The following is a 25,602-nucleotide window of genomic DNA, read 5'->3' as shown; positions in this document are numbered from 1 at the left end:
TAGAAGTCTTTCCCAGTCGCGCGCCCTCCCTAAGCAACCATAGCTTGGCCTTGTTTACGGCAGCCGCAAAAGGGACGTGAAAGCGCCGCCTGGGCGAAGAGGCTGGTTGAGGTAAATGCCGGGTGTTTTCAGTGCTTTAGGGTGATGGGCTCTGTGGGGGGCGGATGCTGGCGTCGTGTCTCCCCCAGGTTTAGCAGGGGGCTGGCCGAAGCGAGTTTTCGCTTCACCCGCCTGCAGGGACCTTGGCGAGGGAGGGGCGGGGGTATTTTCTCTCGCGCGCCGATCCTGAGGGTTCCTGCGCAGGAGGCACGGGAGTGAGGGGCTTGGCGTGCGCTGCGTGGACCGAGAGTGCCCTTGGCCTTGGCTGTTCCCCGCCGGGGATGGCGCATGGCTCGTGGCGCCGGGCAGAGGGCTGCCGTAGTTAGCGCCCTGTCAGTCAGTCCTTGGAGCGATGTAATCGGAGTGGGAGATCTTTCAGTGCCAGGACATGTCAAAACAACCTTTACTCGCCTCACTCCGACGTACGCACATCACACGTCGGAATTTGTCTCCGGTACAGGTGTGTCAGGTTCAGGATAAGGGATGCTTACTCTTTATCTCTGGGATTTGAGTTGTATTGGGCTCTGCCTTGGAAAGACTCAGACTTTTGGGCCGTGTAATCCTGCACTGACTATCCTAAATAGCAGCAGTCCCTTCCAGGTTAGGCATAGGTCCACCTACTTTCTTTTAACCAGGGACATGACTTGCAACCTTGTGAACTGTTGTTGTTAATAAGTCATGAGTGTCCTCTTTTCTATGAGGACAGGTTGTCATAGTACTTCCAAAATATGCGCTATGGCACTCGGCTCCCTCGCCAATTGTGTTATTTTGTCATCTCTGGTCAACAGCAAGCACAGGCTTTCCTTACTGTGTTTCTGTAGCCTGTTTTCTACATGCTGATCGCTTGAGGGAGTGTAATAACGACTGCAACTAACTTTGGACTGCATCTTGGCACTGTACTTCTTCATGATTCCTTTTAGTGTGTGGCTGGTGATATGGTAATTCAGAGTGGGCACCACTTAATGGCAGAATTTAAATAGTCCTGAACTGGCAAACTGCTATTTACATTTCTGTTATAACAGATGCCAGGGAACTGTTATAAAATTGCAATGTTGTTAAACTGTAGAGTACAAGGAAAACTTTGAATATGTATCAAAATAATAATAGTTGCATTCATTTTGTATCCTTTGGGAGGCTTGAATAAAACTTCTGTTTTCTCTATCTATTTTCTATTCTTGGTTTGATCAACTGCATTAAAAATTATTTCTTCCTTTTCTTGGGTCTTTGATTGCTCTTTGTAAATTCTCATAATGCATTAGTTGAGTGCTTTCTGCTCGTATCAACATCAAGATACTAATAAAATGCTGTTTTTCATTCCGTAAAACACTGAGTTCATTTCCTAATGGAGACATTGGCATCTCCAAATTTCCTTGACTGAATAGAGACTATTAAAATTGTTCCCTCTTTGTTTATTCACTCTTGGGTAATTCATAATTCTGGCTTCATGGATCCTTTAGCTAATAGATACTAAGGGTGTTTTGGTAAGTGCTGAACCAGTACACTCACTCTTTGCTCAGCTCCTTTCATTATTGAAAATCAACATGAGGAACAGGATAGCCTGTTACAGTTCCTATGAAACAGTCTACATTTGAGTATCTCTTACTTTCTGAGGAATTAACATCACTGTGTTGTGCCAATCAAGAACTCCAGCTGCTTCATACACTGTGTGACACTCTGCAACTTTCCTGATCAGGCCTGTGGCTTTTAGAGAACTGATGTGAGAGCAGTGGGTATCCCATAAAAGACTCCTGCTGGATCAGACCTGCATCATATTTCCTCGAGTGGCCAGCCAGATACCTAAGAGAAGCTTAAAGGCAGGGTATGAGGGCAATAGCCTCTGCTCTGTTGTTTCCCTGGAACAAGCCTTCAATTCTGTATATAGCCTCATGAGCAGCATCCATTGATAGCTTTATTTTAATTTGTTGAATCCCCTCTTAGAAATATGCCACTGTGTGAGTATAAATATAGCATGGACCCTATTCTCAATATTATTGTACCACCAATTATGCTTTCCAGAGCAAGGTAAACAAAAGAGTTGAGATCCATTTCCACAGGGTTTACAGTCTAAATTTTGACTGTGAAGAAATCCATACATAGAGGATGAAATAGAATGAGAAGGATTACATGTTGGATGTGAGCAAATACATTTACTTCGGCTTTGTTCCAGCTAGGAAAAGAATCACAAAGTTAAATGAATAGGTTGGATCCTGACCGGCCTTCTTCACATAGAAAGCCTCCATCAGTGCATAGAGTGGGCCCAGCTGAAGGGATATAGGGGAAGTCTTTGCCAATTCATGGCCCTATCTCCTGTCTTATTTCACCTCTTCAGGACAACTTTTCAGGGGTCTACAGTAGGAAGGGGGAAATGATGAAGGTAAGTCCAGCAGAAGAGTCCTGTGGGTGGAACTCTGCCCTTAGGTTGGCTGGATCCAAGCTAATGCTTTACAGGAAAAATCCTTGTGCTATAGATTCTTTTGCATTTCTGAACTACATTAATTTTAATGGCCTATTATTCATGAATTCATGCAGCAATTCACTCAGGCCTTAGATGTGAGGATAGCAAAGGTGGTATAAATGTAAAACAAGGAAGTATAAGGACATAGTCTGAATTTCCAACAAATGAATTAAATAATTTAAACAAGCCATAGCCAGCATGTCCTTTTATATGTTTAATTTTTTAAACTGGTCAGTAGGAAGTACAATGTTTGTATGTATATAAAGGATCACTAAGTCCATCTGTTTTTCTTTAAAAATAAATAATGTAGTTTTTCCTAGAAGTGGATGGATCCCTTTTGTAGCATATATTTCTAATGGCACTAAATTAAAGTGTTACTTTTGGATCCATTTATTAGATCAGAAGATAATACTGCAACAGTTGCCATTGCGCTTCATGTTTAGCTGCTTAATATTAAGTGAACTCTTATCTTTTGTCCCTGATATGTCTGAACAGTGTTTGGTGTTTTAAGTAGGTTGAGCTTTCAAATATCACACTTTTGATTATTAAACTGTGAAACTTTAAGATAACTTTCTGTCACTTATGTTAATCTAAATATGTTATGTTTCAGATAGACCAGGATCTTATGATACTTTGTAGCAGTTAAATTCTGTCAGATACAAACTTCAAAGTGAACAAATCCATGAGTGGGAATCGATCCCTGAAGAAACGATGTGGGGAATTGCACCTGGAATCCCCTGTGCGCTATGGTCATGTTCCTTCTGCAGGATGTTCATTAAGCAAGTTGATTCAGTTACCTACACCGCCTTTGTCAAAACACCAGCTAAAGCGGTTAGAAGAACACAAGTATCAAAGTGCTGGACGGTCCCTGCTTGAGCCATTAATGCAAGGTTATTGGGAATGGTTAGTAAGAAGAGTACCAGCTTGGATTGCACCAAATCTGATTACAATAGTTGGACTGATAATAAACATCTGTACAACCATAATATTAGTGTGTTACTGTCCAACAGCTACAGAGCAGGTAAGGTAAAGATCTCTAACTGTATGGGGAAGAGATTGTGCTCTTATTAAGCAGCTCTGGGCTCTATTTTGCTTCTTTATGGTGTCCTTTGTCTAGAAATAATGAGTTTTATTTGTGTAAATTATGTGTTATATCAATATTTTAAAAACATGGTTATTCAAATAATGCCACTAATATGTTCAAAAACCTCTAGCACCATGAAATCTTTTGACTATAGAAAGTAAGAATGAGAGAAATCCTAGTTCTGAAACATATAACATTTGCAAGGGTAGATATATCAAACATTAAAATAGACAATAGCATGAAATATTATAAATATCCTCTCCTAGGTCAGAGCTAGCCTGCTTTCATCATCTGAAATCTGCAGATGTAAAATCTTTTAGATCATCTAGGGTAGTGAACAGGAAATAGAAACTGAATTGTTCTCTGGGCAGATGGAAAGCAGCTCTTAAATACTGGGGGTGGGAGTGCTGTTGCCAGAGGTCTGCAGTTAGAATGCTGTTCCAAGAAGCTCTTCTTCTTTAATATGACAAACTTTTGGTATCACATGACTTCACAATCTCATGTCTACATGCATCTGTACTGTTACAAGGTTTTACACCCAGTAAGCTCTAACCAACTCAGAACCTATTAGTGAAACTGTTTTATTGCCTTTATTTATTTAGTGCTTGATATCTTCTAATCAGGATTCCTGATTGCAGATGCACATCTGTATGTAGTAAGCAGGAAACTTATCTGTAAGTGATTGTGATTAGCCAAGAGAGCATGTTAAAATAGAAACTTGAGAATTGGGGGGAACTATTAAGTATTAGCTAGTTCAACTCCCTTGTCCCAATAGTGAGAAATTTCTCTGACAAGCTGTTTGTCAAGATTGAGGATCACATAACTTCTTAAAAACAGTTAATCTGATGACTGAGTTGATAGGAAGTTTTTCCATTATTTATTCAGATAATGGAAGCATATGCTAATGCTTCCACATGTCACATCACCGTTTGAATTTAGTTCAGAATGTACTGGAAGTCAGAGCTGCTGATAAAGCACCGGCATTACATGATCATATAGACTACTCCCAGTTAATAACCTAGCAGCATCGTTTTGAACTAACTGACGTTGCAGAATTGTCTTCAAAGTGGTCCCATATACAATGCATTTCAGTAACCCAGCTGGGAAGTTACAAGACTCTGGATAACTCTCTCCAACCTATATCTGTCCAGGTGGGATTGCTCCTACTAGCTTTAACTAGTAGGACAGTGTTTAACTAGGATAGTGATGGATCCAGGAGCACCCATCATCTTTCATGGGTTGCAACACCTTCCACGAGTTTAATCTTGTGCTATTTTATGTATTTAATAAAGTTGCTGTTGATTCCCTCCTAAAAATAATTAATGAAGGTATAGGGTAGTACTGGTCTTTGTAGAATCCCACTTAAAACTTTTAAATCCAAAATATCTGGAGAACACCAGGTTGGGGGAGGCTGCTTTAGGAAATAGTAACCTCTAGAGTATTAATGGGGATAGCATTTCAGGTCATACATTGGGCAACTAAAAAGATGCCATAGATTCATTTTTCGGCATTTTATAGGAATCTGGATATTTACAGCCATTACAGCAATTGTATTATCCTGATGTTAATAATAGTGGTATGTTTCTTACTACTGTAATATAGAACAGAATTTTCCAGCTTCATATGCTGCGCTTACCTTGAATTTCTACTTGTACCAGGCCTAACCACTATGGCCAATGACCTAGAATTCTGGGAGTTGTATTCCAAAACATTTACAGGGCTAATTCAGGATAAGTCATGCACTTTTGTCAGACTACAAATATAACTGCACAAGCTGGAAGTGTTTTTTAGATAACACACTATCTTGTACTTCTTGTATTCCTGCATACTTAAAATATTTCTTGGATATTTATCTATTCCACAATTGCTCCAAAAAGCACTGGATTGGTTGATTTATTGCAAATGTTTTCCTTGTCATTTCACAAATGCATAATTCAGTGCCACCTTCTAAATAATGTTCAGAAGGCTGCTTTACTGTAAACTAACTATTTCCAGGTAGTACAAGAGTCTAATATAGTACTTAGCAAACATGAACAGCAATCACGAGAAGCAATTTGACATATATTGGGTTACAGTGAAAATGCTGCCTCAGGTCTTTGAATAACTGTCTTTGGGCACACTAACAACCTTAGTTGTTCATATGTATATGTAAGAGAGGAAGATGATTTACTTAAGTTTTTTTTAAAAATGAAGTTTAAATAGAGTAGGATTAGAAAATTGGGTAATAGCCTTGAAGTTATAGTTAGAGATTATATTTATGGAGAAGTGTCATTAAAGGGCTATATACAATCATTAGTGAGAATATGTTATGCCAAACTGAATAAATCTTATCTATACAAAAAGGGAAAGAAAATATCCAGAGTACCAGGCCCATAACCTGGCAGTGGGCTGGGATGGGGTAATGTGCCTTCTTCAGATATTTTCTGGTCCCTCCTAAACATTCTGTAATCAAATAATTAAATTTTATTGTCGTTTTCAAAAACTTTCACAGAAAGTGACTTCTGTGAACAGTTCTATTTTTTAAGGAGGAGCATGTTGCAGGTTAAAACAATACCTATTGGTCCAGAGACAGATTGGACACTTGGTTATACATTCAAATAATTAATTTTTTTTCTGCACTTGAATTAATCTGCACATATTCCCCTTGTGAGAAATGTTGTCACCTGTAAACTGACACTATTGTATTGCTAGCTCAGTATTCTGATCAGTTTTCTTTTGTCTTTCTTACTGAACATATACTAAAAGGGCTAAGAAATAGCCCTTCACAGTGCCAGTTCTTGAGATGTTTCTAGTAATGCAGGAGTCCAACATGGCAAAGAGCAACTAACACACAGGACAAATAATAAAATAATGGGATATGGGGATTGTACATTTTATTTAATGAGTACTTCAAATAGGGATTACATTTTAATATCCTAGGAATTCAGAAGTTAACCTAATTCTAAACTTCATAAACGCTATGGCAAAGCTGTGCTAAGGGAAGATTTCTGAAAAATACATAACCTTCAGAATCTATGTGAAACTTAGAATTGGTTCCTGAATTTCCCTTGCAATTCCCTTTCCACTGGTATCCTACCTTTTAGATGATAAGTCTGAGGACAGGGACTGACTCATTAAACTCTGTGAGCTGCTTTTAGAGCATTTTTGGCTGAAAAGTGAAGTAAAATATTTACATAAATATATTACATAAACTGTAACACTGGGATATTGACAGTATAATTCTATGCATTTATTCAGCAGTGTGCCCAATGTGTTCAGTGAGATGTCCATACAACTAAGTACATTTAGGACTGGACCCTGAACATAGTTACTTGGGTTCCATTGAGTAAGTTCCATTGAATAGCATGATAATATAATGTATTGAATGCCATTGTAAAGGTATTTGGGTAAGTTGCTTCATAACTAAGCAAAATACCGCACCAGAGTAAAAATGAGGTATCAGCCAGCTTATACTATGCCACAGTCAGAAAAATAATGATCAGTGTATTTCTGATACTCCTGGAGGTAAATGATATGAAGAAGACAGAAAGAAAATATTGCAACTAGGTTTTATTGGTGTGTGTTCTTTGAAGCAGCATTCTTACTAATACTTTTACTATTTTCATTTCTGTATTTCTTTAGAAGCTCTTTGGGTGGTTTACAAAAGTACATAAAAACAACATAGTGAATAATACAGTACATTATGATAATGTACCAAATAGGAAAGCTTTTGCAGGTTCTTTTGTTTTAAAAGTAACATTGATTTGGTATAGTTTTCTTTATATGTGCACACAAAGTACTTAAGACAGTATAAATGTGGGGATATTGTTTGTAATCCTGTACAGATAGTTAAGAATGGAAATTGATTTGCACATGTGAGAACCATGTCTGATTGAAGACCCTACACATCCAGATTTACATTTTGCTATTCACATACCTTTTCTTTTAGGCACCTCCATGGGCATATATTGCATGTGCTTGTGGCCTTTTCATATACCAGTCTTTGGATGCTATAGATGGGAAGCAGGCAAGAAGAACCAATAGTAGTAGTCCTTTGGGAGAACTTTTTGACCATGGTTGTGATTCACTGTCTACAGGTATGATAGTATTACAAAGTAATTTTCTATTAATACAATGCTGTGCATGTCCGCTGAGTTTAAGGCAAGTGGGGATATTCTGAGAATACCAGAATGGAAACAGAAAGAAAAACCTTTGGTACTCTGGAAGAAGGAGAATAATAGATTGTGATTATATAATCCTGTTGCCGTATCTCAAAGTTTTGATAGAATGTTTAATATAAAATCTAACATTAATTATTAATGTCAGAGTCAGTATTTTATTTTCTTATTTAGCATGTAATTTAAGTAAATTCTTAAAATATTTGAAATAACTGTCTAGGTGTTTCAATTTTTAATCTCATCTTTCCAACTACAGAACAATTAAATGCTTAAATTTACCTTGAGAGCAAGCTAAATTTAACTTCCATAGTGCTAGAGATCGGTTTGGTAACAAATCAGCAATTCTGTATTTTAGAGTGGGGGCTGTATCCTGCGTGGACTACAGCCCACACCAGGTATGTGTGTATGTGCGCATGCATGCATGCATGTGTAAAAATGCCCCGAGATCTCTAGATGTTGTCCAGCCCTGTTCTAAACCCTTCCTCCATAGATCTGGTAGGGCCCAGCTGCTGAAAGCTCTTCCACTTGTCCATTGACGTAGGAGTGGCCATAGCTTAGCAGTTACTGGGAAATAGGAGCAGGAGAGTGCTTTTGCACTCATGCTGTACTTGTGAGTTTCTTGAGGGTAGCTGGCTGGCCACAGTGTAAAACAGAATGGTAGGCTAGCTGGCTCTTTGGTCTGATCCAGCTTAGGTCTTCTTATCTTATGGTAGAGCAAAGGCTTTGAATGCTGAGGGTCCCAGTTTCAGTCTCTGGTATCTCCAGATATAACTGCCAAAATGCCTGCCTGAAACCCTGGAAAGCTGCAATCAGCCAGTGTTGACTGTACAGGACTAGGTGGACCAATACTTCCTATGCTCCTGTGCCTTAACTCCACCTTTCCGTTTAGTCTTATGGATTGGCAGAGAGAGGTGTTACATTGGCCTTGCTTTTGCTTTAGCTAAGTTTCTTCCTGATGAGACACATTCAGGAACTGGACAGCTCTCCGGGCTTTAAGGCTATCTCAGGAGCTGCTCAGTGTATCAAATCTCCAAAAAGCAGTCTTTTGAGCATTTTTACTTTCTACTCTCTTTAATTCCCAATTAACATCCCAATTTTGACATGAACATTGAAAGTTATGAGTTTGGTAAAGGCAATACAGCATTAAACCAGATGTTTAATATAAAAAGAGTAAACATCATTGAGAAGTAAAATGTTATTAAGTATATCCCTGCTGTATAGAATAATATTAAAAAGCATTTCCATAAGCAAAACACCTAACATAAGCTTCTAGCAAGATGATTGTAGATTAAAATTGCATATATAGAGAGTTTCTGGTTAGCAATTTAATTTTAATGAAAGCATTGCTACACTGTGGCAGTAGAGCATAGCAGCTGGCAAAGAGCTTATACTTGCCTAAGAATGCTGTTGTAGCTTTTGCAGCACAGACCTCTGGCTATAAACAGGTAACATACAATTATTATTTTCCGTCACATTCATTTTTTTCCATCTTGCCATGGTCTCTGTTCAAACAGGATCGCAGGATTTTGTAGTATTCCCAATAAGCATTACCTTGTTCAAACCCAATGTAAACTTTCTATTTATCTTAAAATAGAACTGGGATCCCATCAGTTCCATTTTCTTCTTTAGTTGTTTTATTTGGGGTGTTAACGTTTGTTTTGCATCACACATTATGTAGAAATCTTACAGCACACATTGATCTTGAACTTTAACATATTTAACATTATGTATTTTAAAAAACAGAACAATAAATGAATGTACCCATTGCATGTTACAAACTTTTGAATAATTCTAATGATGTAATGGTAAATGAAACATTTATTTGTGTGTGTTTTGCTTTTGAAACCTGTAATCTAGAGAGCAAGCCAGTGTGATGTAATGGTTATGATGGGCTGGAACCTAGGAGATCTGGGTTCTACTCCTCATTAGCCATGAAGCTCACTGGATAACTTTGGGCCAGTCACTGACTCTCAGCCTAATCTACCTCACAGGGTTGTTGTGAGGATAAATTAGAGAGAAAGATGATGTAAGTCTCATTGGGTTCATCTGGTAAAAAAAGACAGGATATGGATAAATAATTTATAATCATTTTAAATTGTTTTTGTTTTCAGTTTTTGTGGTTTTGGGAACGTGTATTGCGGTGCAACTGGGGACAAATCCTGACTGGATGTTCTTCTGCTGTTTTGCTGGGACATTCATGTTTTACTGTGCACATTGGCAGACATATGTCTCTGGCACATTGCGCTTTGGAATGTAAGTAAAGCAACTAAAAGAAAATGCTGATATTATCACATGCCATGCTGCTACACCCTTAAGTATGCATTTGTATGGAGCATATGCTGAAAAAATGTTGTAACTTAACAAACTAATTAACTTGATCTATCATTCCAACACCAATATGGGCACATTTTCACCATAGAGATTAATGATGTTTTATAATCAACATTGTAATCAAACAAAAACAGAGACACTTAGAAGACTTATTCAGTGCCTGTTGATTTCAGGGGGTTTTAAAAATTAATCTCAGTAGAGAAAAAATAGAATGGCTACATTCCGCAAGTGGCCCTGGAGCAGTCCTGTACAATTCAATAGAATTTAAGCAAGCCTAGTCTAATGTAGAATAACAGAATTGTGGATTTTAAAAATTGCCGATAAAAATACAACAAAGCTCTGGCTGTTGGCTGATATAGAAATGAAATGAAACATGTTATCATTATTCGTAAAATTAAATAATTAAATTAAAATGGAGATGAACATGGTCTAATAGAAATAGATATGTTTATACTCTTGGTATTATAGTTGTACTATCTATACATTTGGAAAAGCAGTTCTCATTACAGGATGCTGTAATGAGAAGCAGTTAGTATCTCTATCCTAAACATATATTTCCTATTGCAGAAGGTCTTCAAATCATCCCCCCTAGAGTTACTTATACATAGACAGTTGTACAAACTCATTTTTGCCAACAGTTTATACTAAAATAGTTTCATGCTAGCTATCTTCATCCCAGGGCTGCTTAGTTTGCCGGAGGACACGTTTATTTGCTGCATTGACTTATACAAGTACAGGGATGGGAAGCATTATAAACAGAGATGATGGTCATTTCTTAATTAGATAACCTAGTCTCCATGAATAATGACCACTGTTTCAATTGTGCTTGGCTTTTGTGTGTTTGCTTAAGAAACAAATCATAATTAAATGAGGCTTCTTTCTGGCACAGGTTCTCATTTATATGCATTTTTCTGCTTTCACACACTGATGCAGACCAGTAGGGAAAAAATTAGTGAAAAAGTTGAATCAAATATGCTAGTGTTCAGTGTTGCATAAGAAGCCTAAAGTAAGAAAGCTGCAAGCTTTCCAGATTAGGGTTTATACTGCTGTAAATACACATGATAATAATTAAGAATTTGAAGGGCAAAAGAACTTGAGAAGAACAGCAATAGTAACACTTCCCAACTTTTGATGGAAATCTGTTTTCATGAGTCTATGTCTTTTGACTTGCTTAATATAAGTGAGTGATGTGCTTCAGCATTGGCTCTACAACCAAGGTAGCCACTAAGATGGCTAACATCATTTTTTTACAGCATATATTTGCCTTTGGACCCCACCTGTCTAACCAATTCTAATGGAATTTGGGTACCAAACTAATATTAGAGGAAACATTTATCACAAACTAAATTGCAAAATTACAAACTGTAGCAGCCACTTGAATTTCATTTGAGCAACAACACTAAAGTTGTACAAAAATATGTTATGTAACCAAAACTTGTGTCACTTAATGGTTTGTGATCAATCATTTTGACTCACTGGTAGTAAATTCTGAATAGTCATCATGCATAAGATTGCTTTCTGAAATGAAAGTGTTTATTATAATAGTCCAAATTGAATATTATATAGAATTCTAAGTATTGAAATCCCATATTCAAATAAAATACTGATTATACTGAAGTATTTATTATACTTTATAAAACACTTTTTTCTTTAGTTCACATTCTTGCTTCCTAAACCCATATTCACATTCCATAATCTATAATTAATATAGTGGTTACTGATCAGTAATCAGAGTTTTGGAAAATGTGTAGAAAACAAAAGAAAGGAGTTATTTCTTCCTATACTACAAAAATATTCACTATAAACTACAAAATCAAATTGGCTCAGGCAAAATTGTATACCTCAGTCCAATTTAGCTGTCATGTTGGCCATTCCTGAGTTGTTTAACCCAAGAATTATAGATTTGACCTATATGCTCATAGTTTCTGTCTTTATTTAGCAACCCAGATGTAAGAACCTGGAAACTCTGGATTATTTATGGGTTAATCAATGTAAGAGTTAATGCATCAAGTATCCATGTTTTATTGTTAGGTTAACTCTTATTATCTGGGTTCTGATGTCATGAAACAACTCAGGAATGGGATGTTTCCATGATGTTGATTAAAAGCAGAAATGTCAAGTGGCCATCCCTGCAATTCCTCGATCAAAAAACAGGAATTGCCAATGTGACATCTGAACCAGGTCATCCATCCCAAAAGTAAGAAGATTTGCTTAGTGATAGATGACACAGGATCTTCTCCGTTTGGCCTTTCTACCTCTTTAATCTCCATTGCAGTACCACAAAATACAGTGTTAGGTTTGCAGATGACCATTCCTACCATAATAAAAGAATCTTCCTTTTAGGGTCAGAACTTTTCATATTATTAATTTAAGGAAAGCTATTCAAAGCAGTGGCCTTTTTTCTGATACTTAACATTCCACAGCAGTGACATACATTGCCCCACTGTGAAGCTTGATTCTTGGGGCAAACAATTTAACTACTCATTCACTGTGATGAAAAACAATTGCTAAACTTGGAAGTAAACTGAGTCCTTGATCCGAAAGAGTGCTTTTTCAACAAGCATAGGACAATAGAGCAACTCATTGAACATATATGCAGGGAAAATTAGGTCTATATATGAATATACAAAGATACATCACTACATTAGGAGAGTTCTAAGAATCTGGAAACTTTGCAAGTCTTGAGCCTAGTCATGGCTTTGTACTAATATATTAACTTGTTAATTAGATGCAAAGCCTCCTTAAGCTTTTCTTATGGCTCATTCCACAAATAGATGAACAGACTAAAGTGCTTAAAGAATCTGGTATGGATAAAGCTTGCTTTATACAGCTTGATGGTATGCTTATGAAAAGTTATACTATGTTAAAGCTGCATCATTGTAAAAGTGTGCTATTAACTGATAATAGCATAGTAAAGCAATAAAATAGTACAGTTAAAATATTGCTGTTAAAATATAACTTCCCAGTTCAAACTGCATGGTGACCTAAGTTGTAGAATTTAAAGGATATTTTATTCTGATAATGGCTTTATCAACTCATAAAGAAGAATTTTTCAAACATGATGGCACATTCTGCATAGAATTCAGTATCATTTATCATTTCGCTCATTTGGCAAGGCTAAATACAATTATGACTCCTAATCCTTTATGATCTGCCTGCTCTTTGTGCTATATACAACACAACTTTAGAAGTACTTCTATAGATTATGTATGGGATTTACATGAATTTGAAGTAATACTGGCTTTGAAAATATAAATCATTAATGTAGATTTGTATGAGATTTGTTTGGTAACACATATGATGTTGGATTGCTTTTAGAATATTTTATAACTGTTTATAACATTTTAAATTTCCCTTTGATTTCAAGTCCACAGATAGTGAAAATAAGTTCTCATGGAACTATTAAAATATCTCAAAATATTTTAATTAAATGTTTCTTTCCCTCACATATAGATTTGATGTTACAGAGTCTGAACTCTGTATTATAATAACTCACCTTCTCACAGGAATTCTGGGACCCAAATTCTGGAATGTTACGGTAACTGATGCAGATCAGTGTTGCCTAGTGAATGGCATGAATTCTGTAGAGACAGCACCGTTCTGTCATGCACACTGTAATGGATACATAACATTGTTTTCATAAAGATATTTCCTGGAAATTTTGCTTCAGCAAAATACAACCTGTAATGCCTAAATGGGAAGTCTAAATTGTGAAGTCTCCTGACACCATCTACTCTAAAACATAAATAGTTTTGCTTTGAAATTATGGTGTTTTTTCCCCTGATTGACTATTGTCAAGACATGCAGAAGTGATTTCACTCCTTTGAAGAGAAGAATTCCAGAGAGGTGGAAGGAATTCTTTACATAAGGTCTAGATTAATTTTGCTGGAACTACCTTTGGAATATTTCCTTCCTCTTTTGCTAGAAACCTTGCCACCAGAAAAAAGAATTGTGTAGATATCTTGAAAAAATGTTGATGTTGTAGAAGAACATTCTTAGTCATCATTGAGAATTCCCTGCCTTCAAACCTAGGAAAGATCTAACAGGGCTCTGTCCTAAGAAGTTTAGTTCTTAATTTCCTATTACGCTGAAGGTTCATTATCCATCTTCCTTTTAGTTAGATATGGTTTTAAATATAGCTTTGAGTTTTTGGTTTGCTTTGTGTAATCAGGGTAAAATTTCTTCATGATACTGCTTAGGCTGTTTTCTCTTTTCCATAAGTTTATGGAAATGAGTTCATAATTTTATAAATAATCAACATGAGAAATGTATCCTATGTAATTTTGCTATCCTTTTTGGAAACTGTTTCTATTGATAGTTTGTGAAGGTTAAAGTTGTTTCACACAAAGATTTCCCCATATAAATTGAGTGCTGATAAGCATTTGTACTCATTGCCATGTAACATTACTTTAAGTATTTCCTGAATATAAGAATTGAAGTCTCTATTTAGCTTCTATTTTGAAGCTTCTATTTCGAAGTAGTTGCACTTGAAGCAGGTTCATGGGTTTTTCTGCAATGTAAAATATGAATGAGAGCTACTCCAGACACATGTGCATGAGAGTTTAAAGATATTTTTATGTTCATAGTACATCTCTGCTTCAGGAAACACCAATGTGCCTGAATAAACATAATTTTCACATGCAGCAATGTAATAGATATTGGATTCCAAGTGAGAGGATTGTGAGCCAAAAAGCAAGTTGTGGAACAGTTGTCAGAGATGTGAAGTCAAAAAACACAGGCAGCTGTGTCTGCAGGAGACAGAAATAATATTGGGATTTATGTAGTGATTTTGACTTTTGTATGCATGACTTTCATAATCCTTATAACAATCAGTACATGGTATTGGCATCCACACATTGCAGGTGGGGATGGGGAAGGACTGAGGCAGAAAGATAGCAGTTTGCCATCTAGTGAGTTAATGGCTGAGGTGGGATTTGAACCAGGAACTTCCTGGATCAATGGAGGTATCTAATGGAATAAAAACTATAACAGTTCAATACGATGCTGAATGTTTTTCACAGCTACTGTTTTATAAGACATTTGTCATTTTTCCTGATTGATATTTCATGTATACATTTTGTCAGATTTTAAAATCTTAGGCAAAAGGCAAGATAAGTACTAAGAAAGATTGGGTAAGGTAGATGTGCAGAGCAATAGCGTCAATAAAGTGCAGGAGGGATATGATAGATTATGGGTCTATTATATTTTTCCTGTCAATTAAATATAAATAGTAATTTATGTAGTAATTTTATGAACAGAAAATGAATGCACATGAATTTTTTCCTAAACTTTCTTTTTCTTTTTTCTTTTGATTAATCCCTTGGAGTCTGTCAGCATCCCTTCTCAAAAAGTAAAACAGAATTCTTTGACGATGTGCTCATTTGATATGCAGAAGGATGTCCTGGTGTGAAACTGATGGCTGGCACTTTCAGCTTTGGTGAAACTGGTCACTTTTTGAAGTAGTGAAAGGAATGGTGACCTGGAATCAGTGACCTCACTTTCCAGCATGGTCACATGCATAACAGGGGCCCTGTGCTCCATAGCTAATCATGGCCTACTGGCTCATGACACACATGGGTTGGAACATATGTTTATTATATGCAGGCATTACATGCTGAAAAAACACAATATATAATTTGACCTATAGGTGAGACATGACTTGCAAACTTCAGAAGTATAGCTAAGTGCGCTCAAGCGCAAGCATGATATCGCCATTCTCTTTGTTTAAGCAGCTGGAAACAGGTTACAGGCTTGTTTTTGTTCTTCTCCAACTCTGGTACAAATACCCTTTCCCTTTCCTTATGTCCCTTAACCAAGATTTAGTGTTTCATTTGGACTGGTTTTATTCAGGAATCCCTCAACCTGGGTTTGCAAACCTGTTTCATACCTTGATTTCAAGTAATGTTTAAGAGATGAACTCTGATTAACATTAACCATGCTTAATGCCTACAAGGAAGTTAAAGTGAACAGAAGGTGGGGCAGTATGTAAGAGATGGGCATTCTGTCACACCATCCCATGTGAATTTCAACACAGAATGGAAGGATCAGCTGTAATGAGGGCAAACATTTTTTCTTGGAGGCATCACTCTAAATTCTTTTTGTTGGTGAGCAAGGTTTTGTGTTTACATTTCTGCAACTGCTTATTATTACTTGAAAGAAGTGAACAAGTTCCACATATTTCATTTACCTGTACTCCTAAACAGCTGCAGTGTGGGTAGAAGGAAAGTATCAATGCAACCAGAGAAGTTTAGAAAGCTTCCCTAGCAGCAAATCATCTTTACATTTAAAACCAGCTTCCCCATACAGCCTACAGTAGAAACTTAAAATACCTCTGGTTATAGGTAAGCTTGTCTCTTATCTACTTTGTGACTACTTAGGGTAATGGCCTCTAACTGTACCTTTATTTTGTATGCTGTGAAAGGTAACAAGGTACAGTCCAGCATGGGTATGTCAAGAAACTTAAATTTTGTTTTTCTCCCTCCATTATTTGTTTGTTTTACTTTGTGCATGATAAAGGAGAGCTGTCATGCTTGCAAATTGGTTAAAAATGGCTTTGTGTAATTCTGCTGTTTTCTGGCTTTTTTTGTACCTAATCAGAATTGATGTGACTGAAGTACAAGTCTTCATAATAATCATGCATTTACTGGCAGTGATCGGAGGAACAACTTTTTGGGAAACTATGGTAATTCTGTTTATATTATATAACCCCATGTTATATATATAGCAGAGAGAGAGATTTGTTACGCACATAGAGCATATGCTATTTATTGTTTGAATTGGAAAGATTTTACTGTTTTCCAGTGGAGAAAATATTTGTGCATTGAGTTAAATATAAATTCGACTACAAAGAGCTGATTCATACTCCCAGGTATTTAAAACTAGGTTTACTTTTCCACCATGTAATCAGTCACAGGAGCTCCAAAATCCGTTCTATAAGAAACAATTTTGTCTGCCAGTTAAACAAAATATGACCTTCATGATTGACTCTTATTAGCACAAATCTGCTTAAGTTAGAAGGGAAGGATACTTCAGTCCAGCTGCAGATCCCATTCAGATTGTGGTGTTAAAGGTTTATAACACCGTGGCTTATTAATACTTACCAAAGTTGATTTGGCTGCCATAGATGCTTGAGCATGCTATGCATGTCTACTAAAAAGTAACACTTTGGTCCATAATACAGCACCTGTGTATGTCTTGTTTTGTAAGTTACTATTAAAAGCAAATGCTAATTTTCTGTGGTAACTACTTTGCTACAAGGTAATTATTGCAAAAGGAGTACTAAGAGAAGCTTGTGAAATATTATCTATGTGTAAAGCACTTTTTAAAAAAAAGTTTGGACAACTATAGTTTCTTGATTGCTTTCTTGTGCTGGGAAGAAAAACAAAGCTCATGTAGTATAGTGAAAAACAGGTAATATTTATTTATTTTAATTTTATACTACCCAGTAGCCATAAGGTGCTCTGGGTGGTTCACAAAGCTTAAAAATATAGCAAAGTATGTAACAATATATACTAATCAACAATAAATCAGTAATCCCAGATAATATGGAGACAAATAAGCTACAGCAACCACAGTCAGATCAATCCAGAGGTACAGCAGCAATGCAAGTTATGGGAATGGGTCACATTTTCATCCAGTGTTTGACTGATTCATTTGCTTTTCTTTATTCCCAGGTTTAGCCTGGAATTTCAGAGTATATTGAAGCATTTCCCTTTATTCTAATTCTTTTTATTCTCTTCATTTTTCTAGTAGTGCTCTTCCCTGGGTGTATCTAATCTTGTCTTTTCATCATGTAGGAGTTGACCTCAGTTGTGGCATCTAACTTCAAGGTTCCCAGTTTATAAATATTCCCAATATTTGGCCCTCTTCTTCCATTTGATGGTGTGTCCTCAGGAAGAAGTTCTCACATAATGTGCTTAGATCCCAGTTTAGCCATACTTAGAGTTGTTGTTAGTCACAAAGTCATGTCCAACCCATCGTGACCCCATGGACAACATTCCTCCAGGCCTTCCTGTCCTGCACCATCCCCTGGAGTCTACTTAAACTCACGCCAGCTGCTTCAGTGACTCCATCTAGCCACCTCATCCTCTGCTGTCCCCTTTTTCTTTTGCTGTCAATTGTTCCCAACATCAGGATCTCCTCCAGTGAGTCCTTCCTTCTCATTAGGTGGCCAAAGTATTTGAGTTTCATCTTCAGTATCTGGCCTTCTAAAGAGCAGTCAGGGTTGATCTCCTCTAGTACTGACTGGTTTGATCGCCTAGCAGTCCAAGGGACTCGCAGGAGTCTTCTCCAGCACCACAATTCAAAGGCCTCAATTCTTCGATGCTCAGCCTTCCTTATGGTCCAATTTTCACAGCCATACATTGCAATTGGGAAAACCATAGCCTTGACTATATGCACTTTTGTCGGCAGGGTGATGTCTCTGCTTTTTAGTATGCTGTCTAGATTTGCCATAGCTTTCCTCTCCAGGAGCAAGCATCTTTTAATTTCTTGGCTGCAGTCCCCATCTGTGGTGATCTTGGAGCCCAGGAAAATAAAATCTGTCACTACCTCCATTTCTTCCCCATCTATTTGCCAGGAAGTGAGAGGACCAGATGCCATGATCTTAGTTTTCTTAATGTTGAGTTTCAAGCCAACTTTTGCACTCTCCTCCTTCACCCACATCAAGAGGCTCTTTAGTTCTTCACTTTCTGCCATGAGAGTGGTATCATCTGCATATCTGAGGTTGTTGCTATTTCTCCTGACAATCTTAATACCAACTTGTGATTCATCTAGCCCCACCTTTCTCATGATGTGCTCTGCATATAAGTTAAATAGGCAGGGCAACAGTATACAGCCTTACCAAACTCCATATCTAGTTCCAACTGTTGCTTCTTGAACTGCATATAGGTTTCTCAAGAGACAAATAAGATGGTCTGGTACTCCCATCTCCCAGAAGTAGATGTTTTTCTGGAACTCCCTAGCTTTCTCCATGATCCAGCGTATGTTGGCAATTTTATCTCTAGTTCTTCTCCCTCTTCAAAATCCTGCCTTCCGGTTGTTCATAGTCCACATACTGCTGGAGCCTAGCTTGTAGGATTTTGAGCATAACTTTGCTAGCATGTGAAATGAGTGCAGTGGTGCGGTAGTTTGGACATTCTTTGGCATTGCCCTTCTTTGGGATCGGAATGTAAACTGACCTTTTCCAATCCTGTGGCCACTGTTGAGTTTTCCAAATTTGCTGGCATATTGAGTGTAGCACTTTTACTGCATCGTCTTTTAGGATTTTGAATAGCTGAGCTGGAATACTGTTGCCTCCACTAGCTTTGTTGTTGCTCAGACCTACTAAGTCCCATTTGACTTCACATTTCAGGATATCTGGCTCGAGGTCAGTGGCCACCCCATCATGGTTATCAGGGACGTTAAGCTCTTTCTTGTATAGTTCTTCTGTGTAATCTTGCCACCTCTTCTTAATCTCTTCTGTCTCTGTTAAGTCCCTGCCATTTTGGTCCTTTATCATGCCCATCTTTGCATGAAACGTTCCTTTCATATCTCCAATTTTCTTGAAGAGATCTCTGGTCCTCCCTATTTCTTTGCACTGTTCATTTAAGAAGGCATTCGTATCTCTTCCAGTTATTCTCTGGAATGCTGCATTCAGTTCGGTGTATCTTTCTGTTTCTCCAGTCAGTCTTGTTATCTCTTGTTTGACCACATCCAGCTTGCCTTGATTCATGGATCTTACATTTCAGGTTCCTATGGAGTATAGATCTTTACAGCATCGGACTCTCCTTTCACCACCTAATACATCTGCAACTAAGTGTCCTTTTGGCTTTGACCCAGTTGCTTCATTCTTTCTGGCACTACTAGAACTAGCCCTCTGCTCTTCCCTAGTAGCATATTGGACTCCTTCCGACCTGAGGGGCTCATCTTCTGGCGTCATATCTTTTTGCCTTTTGGTACTGTCCATGGGGGTTGTAATGGCAAAGATACTGGAGTGGGTTGCCATTTCCTTCTCCAGTGGATCTTGTTTTGTCAGAGCTCTCTGCCATGACCTGTCCGTCTTGGGTGGCCCTGCACGGCATAGCTCATAGCTTCATTGAGCTACGCAAGCCCCTTTGCCACAACAAGGCAGTGATCCATGAAGGGGATACTTAGAATAGTGAATGGTTATTAGTCATGACTACTAATTTCATTGGGTCTGCTCTTAATTATGGCTAATTCTGGAACCAATCCTTTTCTCCTTTATATCACCAAAGATACAGATCTTTAGCTTTTAGAAAGGTAATGTGTGATGAAAGTCTTTTTTTTTCATCCCCTGTTTTCTCCAGGTAGTTCCCAGGTATAGATTTAGAAAAGTAGGATGCTTGACTATTTGGAATTTAGAGGAAGAATTATTTTAAGTTATCTTACATATTAAACATATTTTCTTCTTCTTCTGTTAAGATTCCAGTGGTAAACATCCAAATGAAAATACTTCCAGCTCTTTGCACTGTAGCAGGAACCATATTCTCATGTACAAACTACTTTGGTGTGATCTTCACTGGTGGTGTTGGCAAAAATGGATCAACTATAGCAGTAAGTGATCCTTTATCCTACTATGTATGTTTTTTCTTCTTTGTGTAATTCAACTTTTTTTCCCTGCTAGTCTTGTTGCCATAATTTCAGATGGGCCCATTTTATTGGTAGAGTCTTCTGCTTCGTTCTGATGAAAGAAATAATACAGCCTTCCTGAGTGAAATTTTCAAAATAACACTGTGACTCTGGAAACAAGGGAAATCTTTTTTTATAAAACACTTACAGGCATACATTTCATGTCACTTTTGCCTTCTGGTCATTTTAAGATTAAATTCATAGATTTAACACAGAAAAATGTGTTAATTATTCAAAGACAAGAAGGTATCCATTTAAATTTTCTTTCTTGTTTCTCTTATGTATTTGAGCGCAGTTGCTCAGGATCCCCCAGAATCAAATAAAAGGCCGTTCTTTTGTGATGGATGTCATGATTTGTGTTAAGGCAGTTGACATTTTAATATTTAGCTATAAGCTTGGTTTTTATTAAGCAATGCAAGATTGTTCTGAATTACAAATTAAAATATGTGGACTGCCTGTGCTTTGAAAACTGCACCTCTTAATACTTTTATATAAGGACTAGACTACATTGTTCTGTTAATCATGTAAGTGTAGCTGAACCTGATAATTTTTCTTACTTCAATGTAACTGTGCATAGTTCTTGGATCAGCATGCTTGGGGAAGGAAGGCTTAAACTTTGCTCCCCTACCCATTTGCTCTGCTGTGGGAAGGTTAAAAGAAAGAAGGGGGGAAAATCTCCACTGGAATCAATTGCTTTTTTCCCCTTCTAAATCACTCTCTTCCCTGCCTCTCATGTTTGTAGAATTTAGGACAGGGGAGGTTTCATCCTTTCCTCCCCACACATGTTGTTACCAATCCCTATTGGGACCACATACAAATACTCCAAAGTAAAAAAAAAAAAAAATCAGGCTTTGCTGCTTGTACATTATTAGCAGGACATGTGGTTTAGTCCTAAGTCTCATTCGGTTTTAGCCAGCAGAAGACTTTCTTGAAACTGTTTTGCGGCTGAAATTGCATGTGGGTTGTACATGCAGTGTAGTGTTCACAATGCCTGCTTTTCTCTTAGAGGATCCAGCCACACAGTCAAGTGGCAATGTACTCTACACTTCCCCACAACTAAATGAGGGAGCTCAAGGTACAGCGTAACAGGACTGCCAGCTTGCCATATGTTCTGGAAGTGTCATGTTGATACTTGTACTTCTGTTGTATGCTTTTACTAAAATATTAATATGAACTCCTTCTCTGTACAGGGAACAAGTGTCCTTTCTCCATTTCTTCACATTGGATCAGTCATCATATTAGCTGCTATGATCTACAAGAAATCTGCTGTGCAGCTCTTTGAAAAACATCCCTGCCTCTACATACTGACCTTTGGATTTGTTTCAGCTAAGATAACTAACAAATTAGTGGTAAGTGTTTCATTGTTCTTATCTTGTATGATAAGCTTTGCCATTAAAAATTTACTACTTTACTTTCATTGCAGACAGATTTATCCACATTGTCTCCAACTGTTCCATTTCTGAAAGCTGTTCAGTGAGATACGTAATGGTACTTTTATAATTCAAGAAAATGTTAATCAAAATTAAGTTGCATGTCCCAGAAAATGACTGCTTATTCAAAGTATTCATTACAAATTCTGAGGATATTATCTGAATTACCATTTTTTTCTACAGGTTGCACATATGACCAAAAGTGAGATGCATCTGCATGACACAGCATTCATAGGCCCAGCTCTCTTGTTCCTGGATCAATATTTTAATAGTTTTATTGATGAGTATATTGTACTTTGGATTGCCCTGGTAAGTATTTCCTTAAATCTCTGGGCATGACAAAAAAAAACCTTGATGCATATCTACTGTCTTTGTTTTGCATCAAAAGCAAGGGAGTGGCAGAAAGACTAGGATCAGAATGCTGACATTGAAATAAGATTTAAAATTAGTGAGATCTCAGAATGTGCTGGTCATTGCTATTTTTGTATCCCATATATACAAGTGTATTTCATGTCCATCACCCTTCCTCTAAGGAGCTCCAGGCATAGTTGCAATCTCTGTTATCACCAAAACTATGCTCAACTTCTGAGGCCTCCCTCTTAGTGCCAACTCCAAGGGAAGCATAGAGGGGGCAACAAGGGGAAGGGCTTTCTCTGTGGTAGGCCCCTGTCTGTGGAATGGCCTCCCAACTGTGGCCTTGCTTGCACTGCATGTTTATCTTTTTAGTGGCAGGTTATGATGGCCCTCTTCTCTGAAGGCTTTAAAGACTTGCTTGGCTATCCAGGGGCTTGAGGGGGATTACCCATCCCAGGTGTTTTGCATCTTTGCTATTGTCAGTTTTAGCCAGTGCTTTTTTTGTAAAAAAAAAAAGTTGCCGGAACTCACATCGCCGGCAGTAAGCATGCGACCACACACACCAATCCCAAGCCAAGCAGTGGAGCAGCATCCCAAGCCACATCCCGAGAGAGCCTCTCACTATCTCACTATCCCATAGCAGATAGCAGACACAAAAGCAGCCTGCAGGCACTATGTTAATGATGTTTGCTGCTGATCTGCAAAATCAGTTCGTAAAATCCATTGGAAAAAATGGTGCCGGTGCGTTCTATGACAAAAAAAGCCCTGGTTTTAGCTGTTTTAAACTTTTTTTCCTGATTTTATGATATTTTATTGCATTTTATGTCTGTGTTTTATGGATCATTGTAACCAACCCAGAAAGCCTTGGTTGTGGGGTAGTATAGAAATGAAATTAATGATAACAATGATAATGATACAGTTTTGTGAGGTAGAATGCTTAGTTTAAGAAATTGGCTGCCTGCAGAATATTCAATGAACTGTGTGGTTTTCATAGTCTCTATGTTTGCAATTGGAGAAGGTAGTACATTTGGACTGTAGAAAAAGCATTTTTTGCAAGAGAAAGACAATGCTATATGTAAAGGAAAAGAGGGATCCTGATGCATTGAGAATGCATTCAAAATCTGCCGAACGCATTGCTTCACGGCTTTTATATCTAAATCTTACATGTGGCTATGTTCTCCTTTCAGATCTTTTCTCTCTTTGATTTGCTCCGATACTGTGTCAGTGTGTGCAATCAGATTGCTTCCCACCTTCACATCCATGTCTTCAGGATCAAGACCTATTCCACATACTCTAATCATCATTAGTTAACTTGGTGATGGTCACAATTAAAAAACAACTGACAACTGTTTTCTAAAGGAGAGGATACAAACATACTGAGGAGACTATGGAAACTGGAACAGATAGGAACAAGTCTAATTTATAATAATGTTGTGTAACTTCTAATCTGTTTTTGATGACACTCCTTAGCTAGCCTGGAAAGGGGAATTCCAAGCACTCTCCGGCCAGGAAAGCATGCAGAGAGTAAAGCTTTGTCTTTGTAATTACCTTGGTTACATAATAAACTCCTGGGTTAATGGATTCCTAACAACAGGAGCATCTAGTACAATGTAATTACATGCTGTAAGACAACTTGCTTTCTAATTTTAATAAATCATCTCTTAGTGAAATATTCAGTTAGTAAGTACCCACTCAAAATAATTACTAAAAAGTCGAGCTTATGATACACAGATATCCCACTAGCATTTGTGGTTGAAATGTCTCAGACTTTTGAGTCTAGACTTTGATCTCATTATTCACCTGTTGCTGATAACTGAAGTAGATTTTTAAGTCCAAAATGACACTTCACATTACTCCCATTGTCTGTTTGGAAGTTGGATGTGTTTAAAAGTGCCATCTTTGGAAAGAATCCACTGTGGCTGGGCTGTCTGTTCGTTTCAGTTTGGTGCTATGGGTCTGCTGAATGCAAGTTTCTCAGCCACTGTGCTTGATGGATTGCACCTTTTGTCTTTAAAGTTTCGCTCATTGAGAAATCAGTGAGCGGTGGTGGGGTGATCGTCAGCATGCAGTATAGTGTGGTACCTGTCAGTTTATTTTATTTTTTAAAATAAACATTTAAAGAATTTATTTCTCAGTGTTCTTCAGTGGAAAAATCTATACGAGATTTACAGTTACTTTTTGTATAAAATTTATGCAAAAATTATTTCTGCTCTTTAATAAATAAGAAAATTCTCATAACTATGAGCATATTTGTGTGAATGTGCTATTTTGGGCCAATCTGCAAAAATATTGAACTGATAAAGTGTATACTTCCTATCAAAATGCCTCTGCATATCTTGTACATTTTAATAATGACAATGCAGTTTAGGTTCTAATCATGTTGGAACTATTGCTATGTGATCTATACAATAAAGAACACTTGTTAGCTAACAGGACACTACTAGCTTAACCATTGGTGAACTAATAAAGCAACTATTTTGAGAAAGTAGTAGGAATATCATCTGAAGTAAGCAGATAGATCAAGGGTGTTTTATGACTCAACCTAAGTAATAGGAGTTAAATATTGGAGTTACTATTTGGAAGAATTAAGAAGCAGGAGGACTTTTGGACAAGCACTTTCTTAGGTCAGGGATAGAGGAGGGAACTAAGAAAGAAAAGCTATTGCCATAAGTGCAACATTTCCAAAGCTACAGCTAGTTACTGGGGTCCCCGTTTTACAAACTGCAGCTAGTACCAACAAATATGTGAGTTACCAGCAAACCATATCTTTCTTCCTGTTGCAATGTTGTAGGACTAGCCTTCCCCCAAGTGGGTGTCCACTAGATGTATTGGAGGGCAACTTCCATCATTCCCAGCCAGCATGGCTAATGACTTGTAATGATGGGAGTTACGTGTGAACACAGTTAGAGGACACCAGCTTGGGGAAGGCTGAGGCACACTGTCACCATTTCTAATATATGCATAAGATGATTGTGATTTTTCTATAATCAAAACCTTAGAGTGAAAACATTACATAGCTGAGGTGACTTGGCTTCTCCTTCATGGTCTCTGTGGATCACACAT

The 25,602-nt window shown here is 37.5% G+C and overlaps 1 protein-coding gene across 2 annotated transcripts; it reads left to right on the top strand.

Moving 5' to 3' along the window:
• Positions 1 to 47: 47 nt before the first annotated feature.
• Positions 48 to 24,777, top strand: CEPT1 (choline/ethanolamine phosphotransferase 1). Of its 2 annotated transcripts, none has more exons than XM_044447501.1 (9): positions 48 to 111; positions 3,165 to 3,575; positions 7,567 to 7,714; positions 9,907 to 10,048; positions 16,724 to 16,808; positions 20,549 to 20,680; positions 21,946 to 22,104; positions 22,369 to 22,494; positions 23,727 to 24,777. In XM_044447501.1, the coding sequence occupies exons 2-9, from the start codon at positions 3,237 to 3,239 to the stop codon at positions 23,844 to 23,846; spliced, it is 1,251 nt and encodes a 416-aa protein (XP_044303436.1). In that variant the 5' UTR covers positions 48 to 111; positions 3,165 to 3,236; the 3' UTR covers positions 23,847 to 24,777. The 2 variants fall into 2 exon arrangements, with proteins under 2 accessions (XP_044303436.1, XP_044303435.1); XM_044447500.1 differs by lacking the exon at positions 48 to 111 and adding an exon at positions 369 to 559.
• The last annotated feature ends 825 nt before the right edge of the window (positions 24,778 to 25,602 follow it).

The sequence above is a fragment of the Varanus komodoensis genome, unplaced genomic scaffold, assembly GCF_004798865.1.
Source record: "Varanus komodoensis strain SLA01 unplaced genomic scaffold, ASM479886v1 scaffold52, whole genome shotgun sequence".
Classification (NCBI taxonomy): domain Eukaryota; kingdom Metazoa; phylum Chordata; class Lepidosauria; order Squamata; family Varanidae; genus Varanus; species Varanus komodoensis.
This window is presented reverse-complemented; position numbering and strand designations above follow the sequence as displayed.

Coding starts and splice junctions, on each gene's coding strand:
- CEPT1 (XM_044447501.1), top strand. CDS start 3,237: ATGAGTGGGAATCGATCCCTGAAGAAACGATGTGGGGAATTGCACCTG. Junction 3,576..7,566: donor GTCCAACAGCTACAGAGCAG/GTAAGGTAAAGA, acceptor CTTTTCTTTTAG/GCACCTCCATGGGCATATAT. Junction 22,495..23,726: donor TTGTACTTTGGATTGCCCTG/GTAAGTATTTCC, acceptor TTCTCCTTTCAG/ATCTTTTCTCTCTTTGATTT.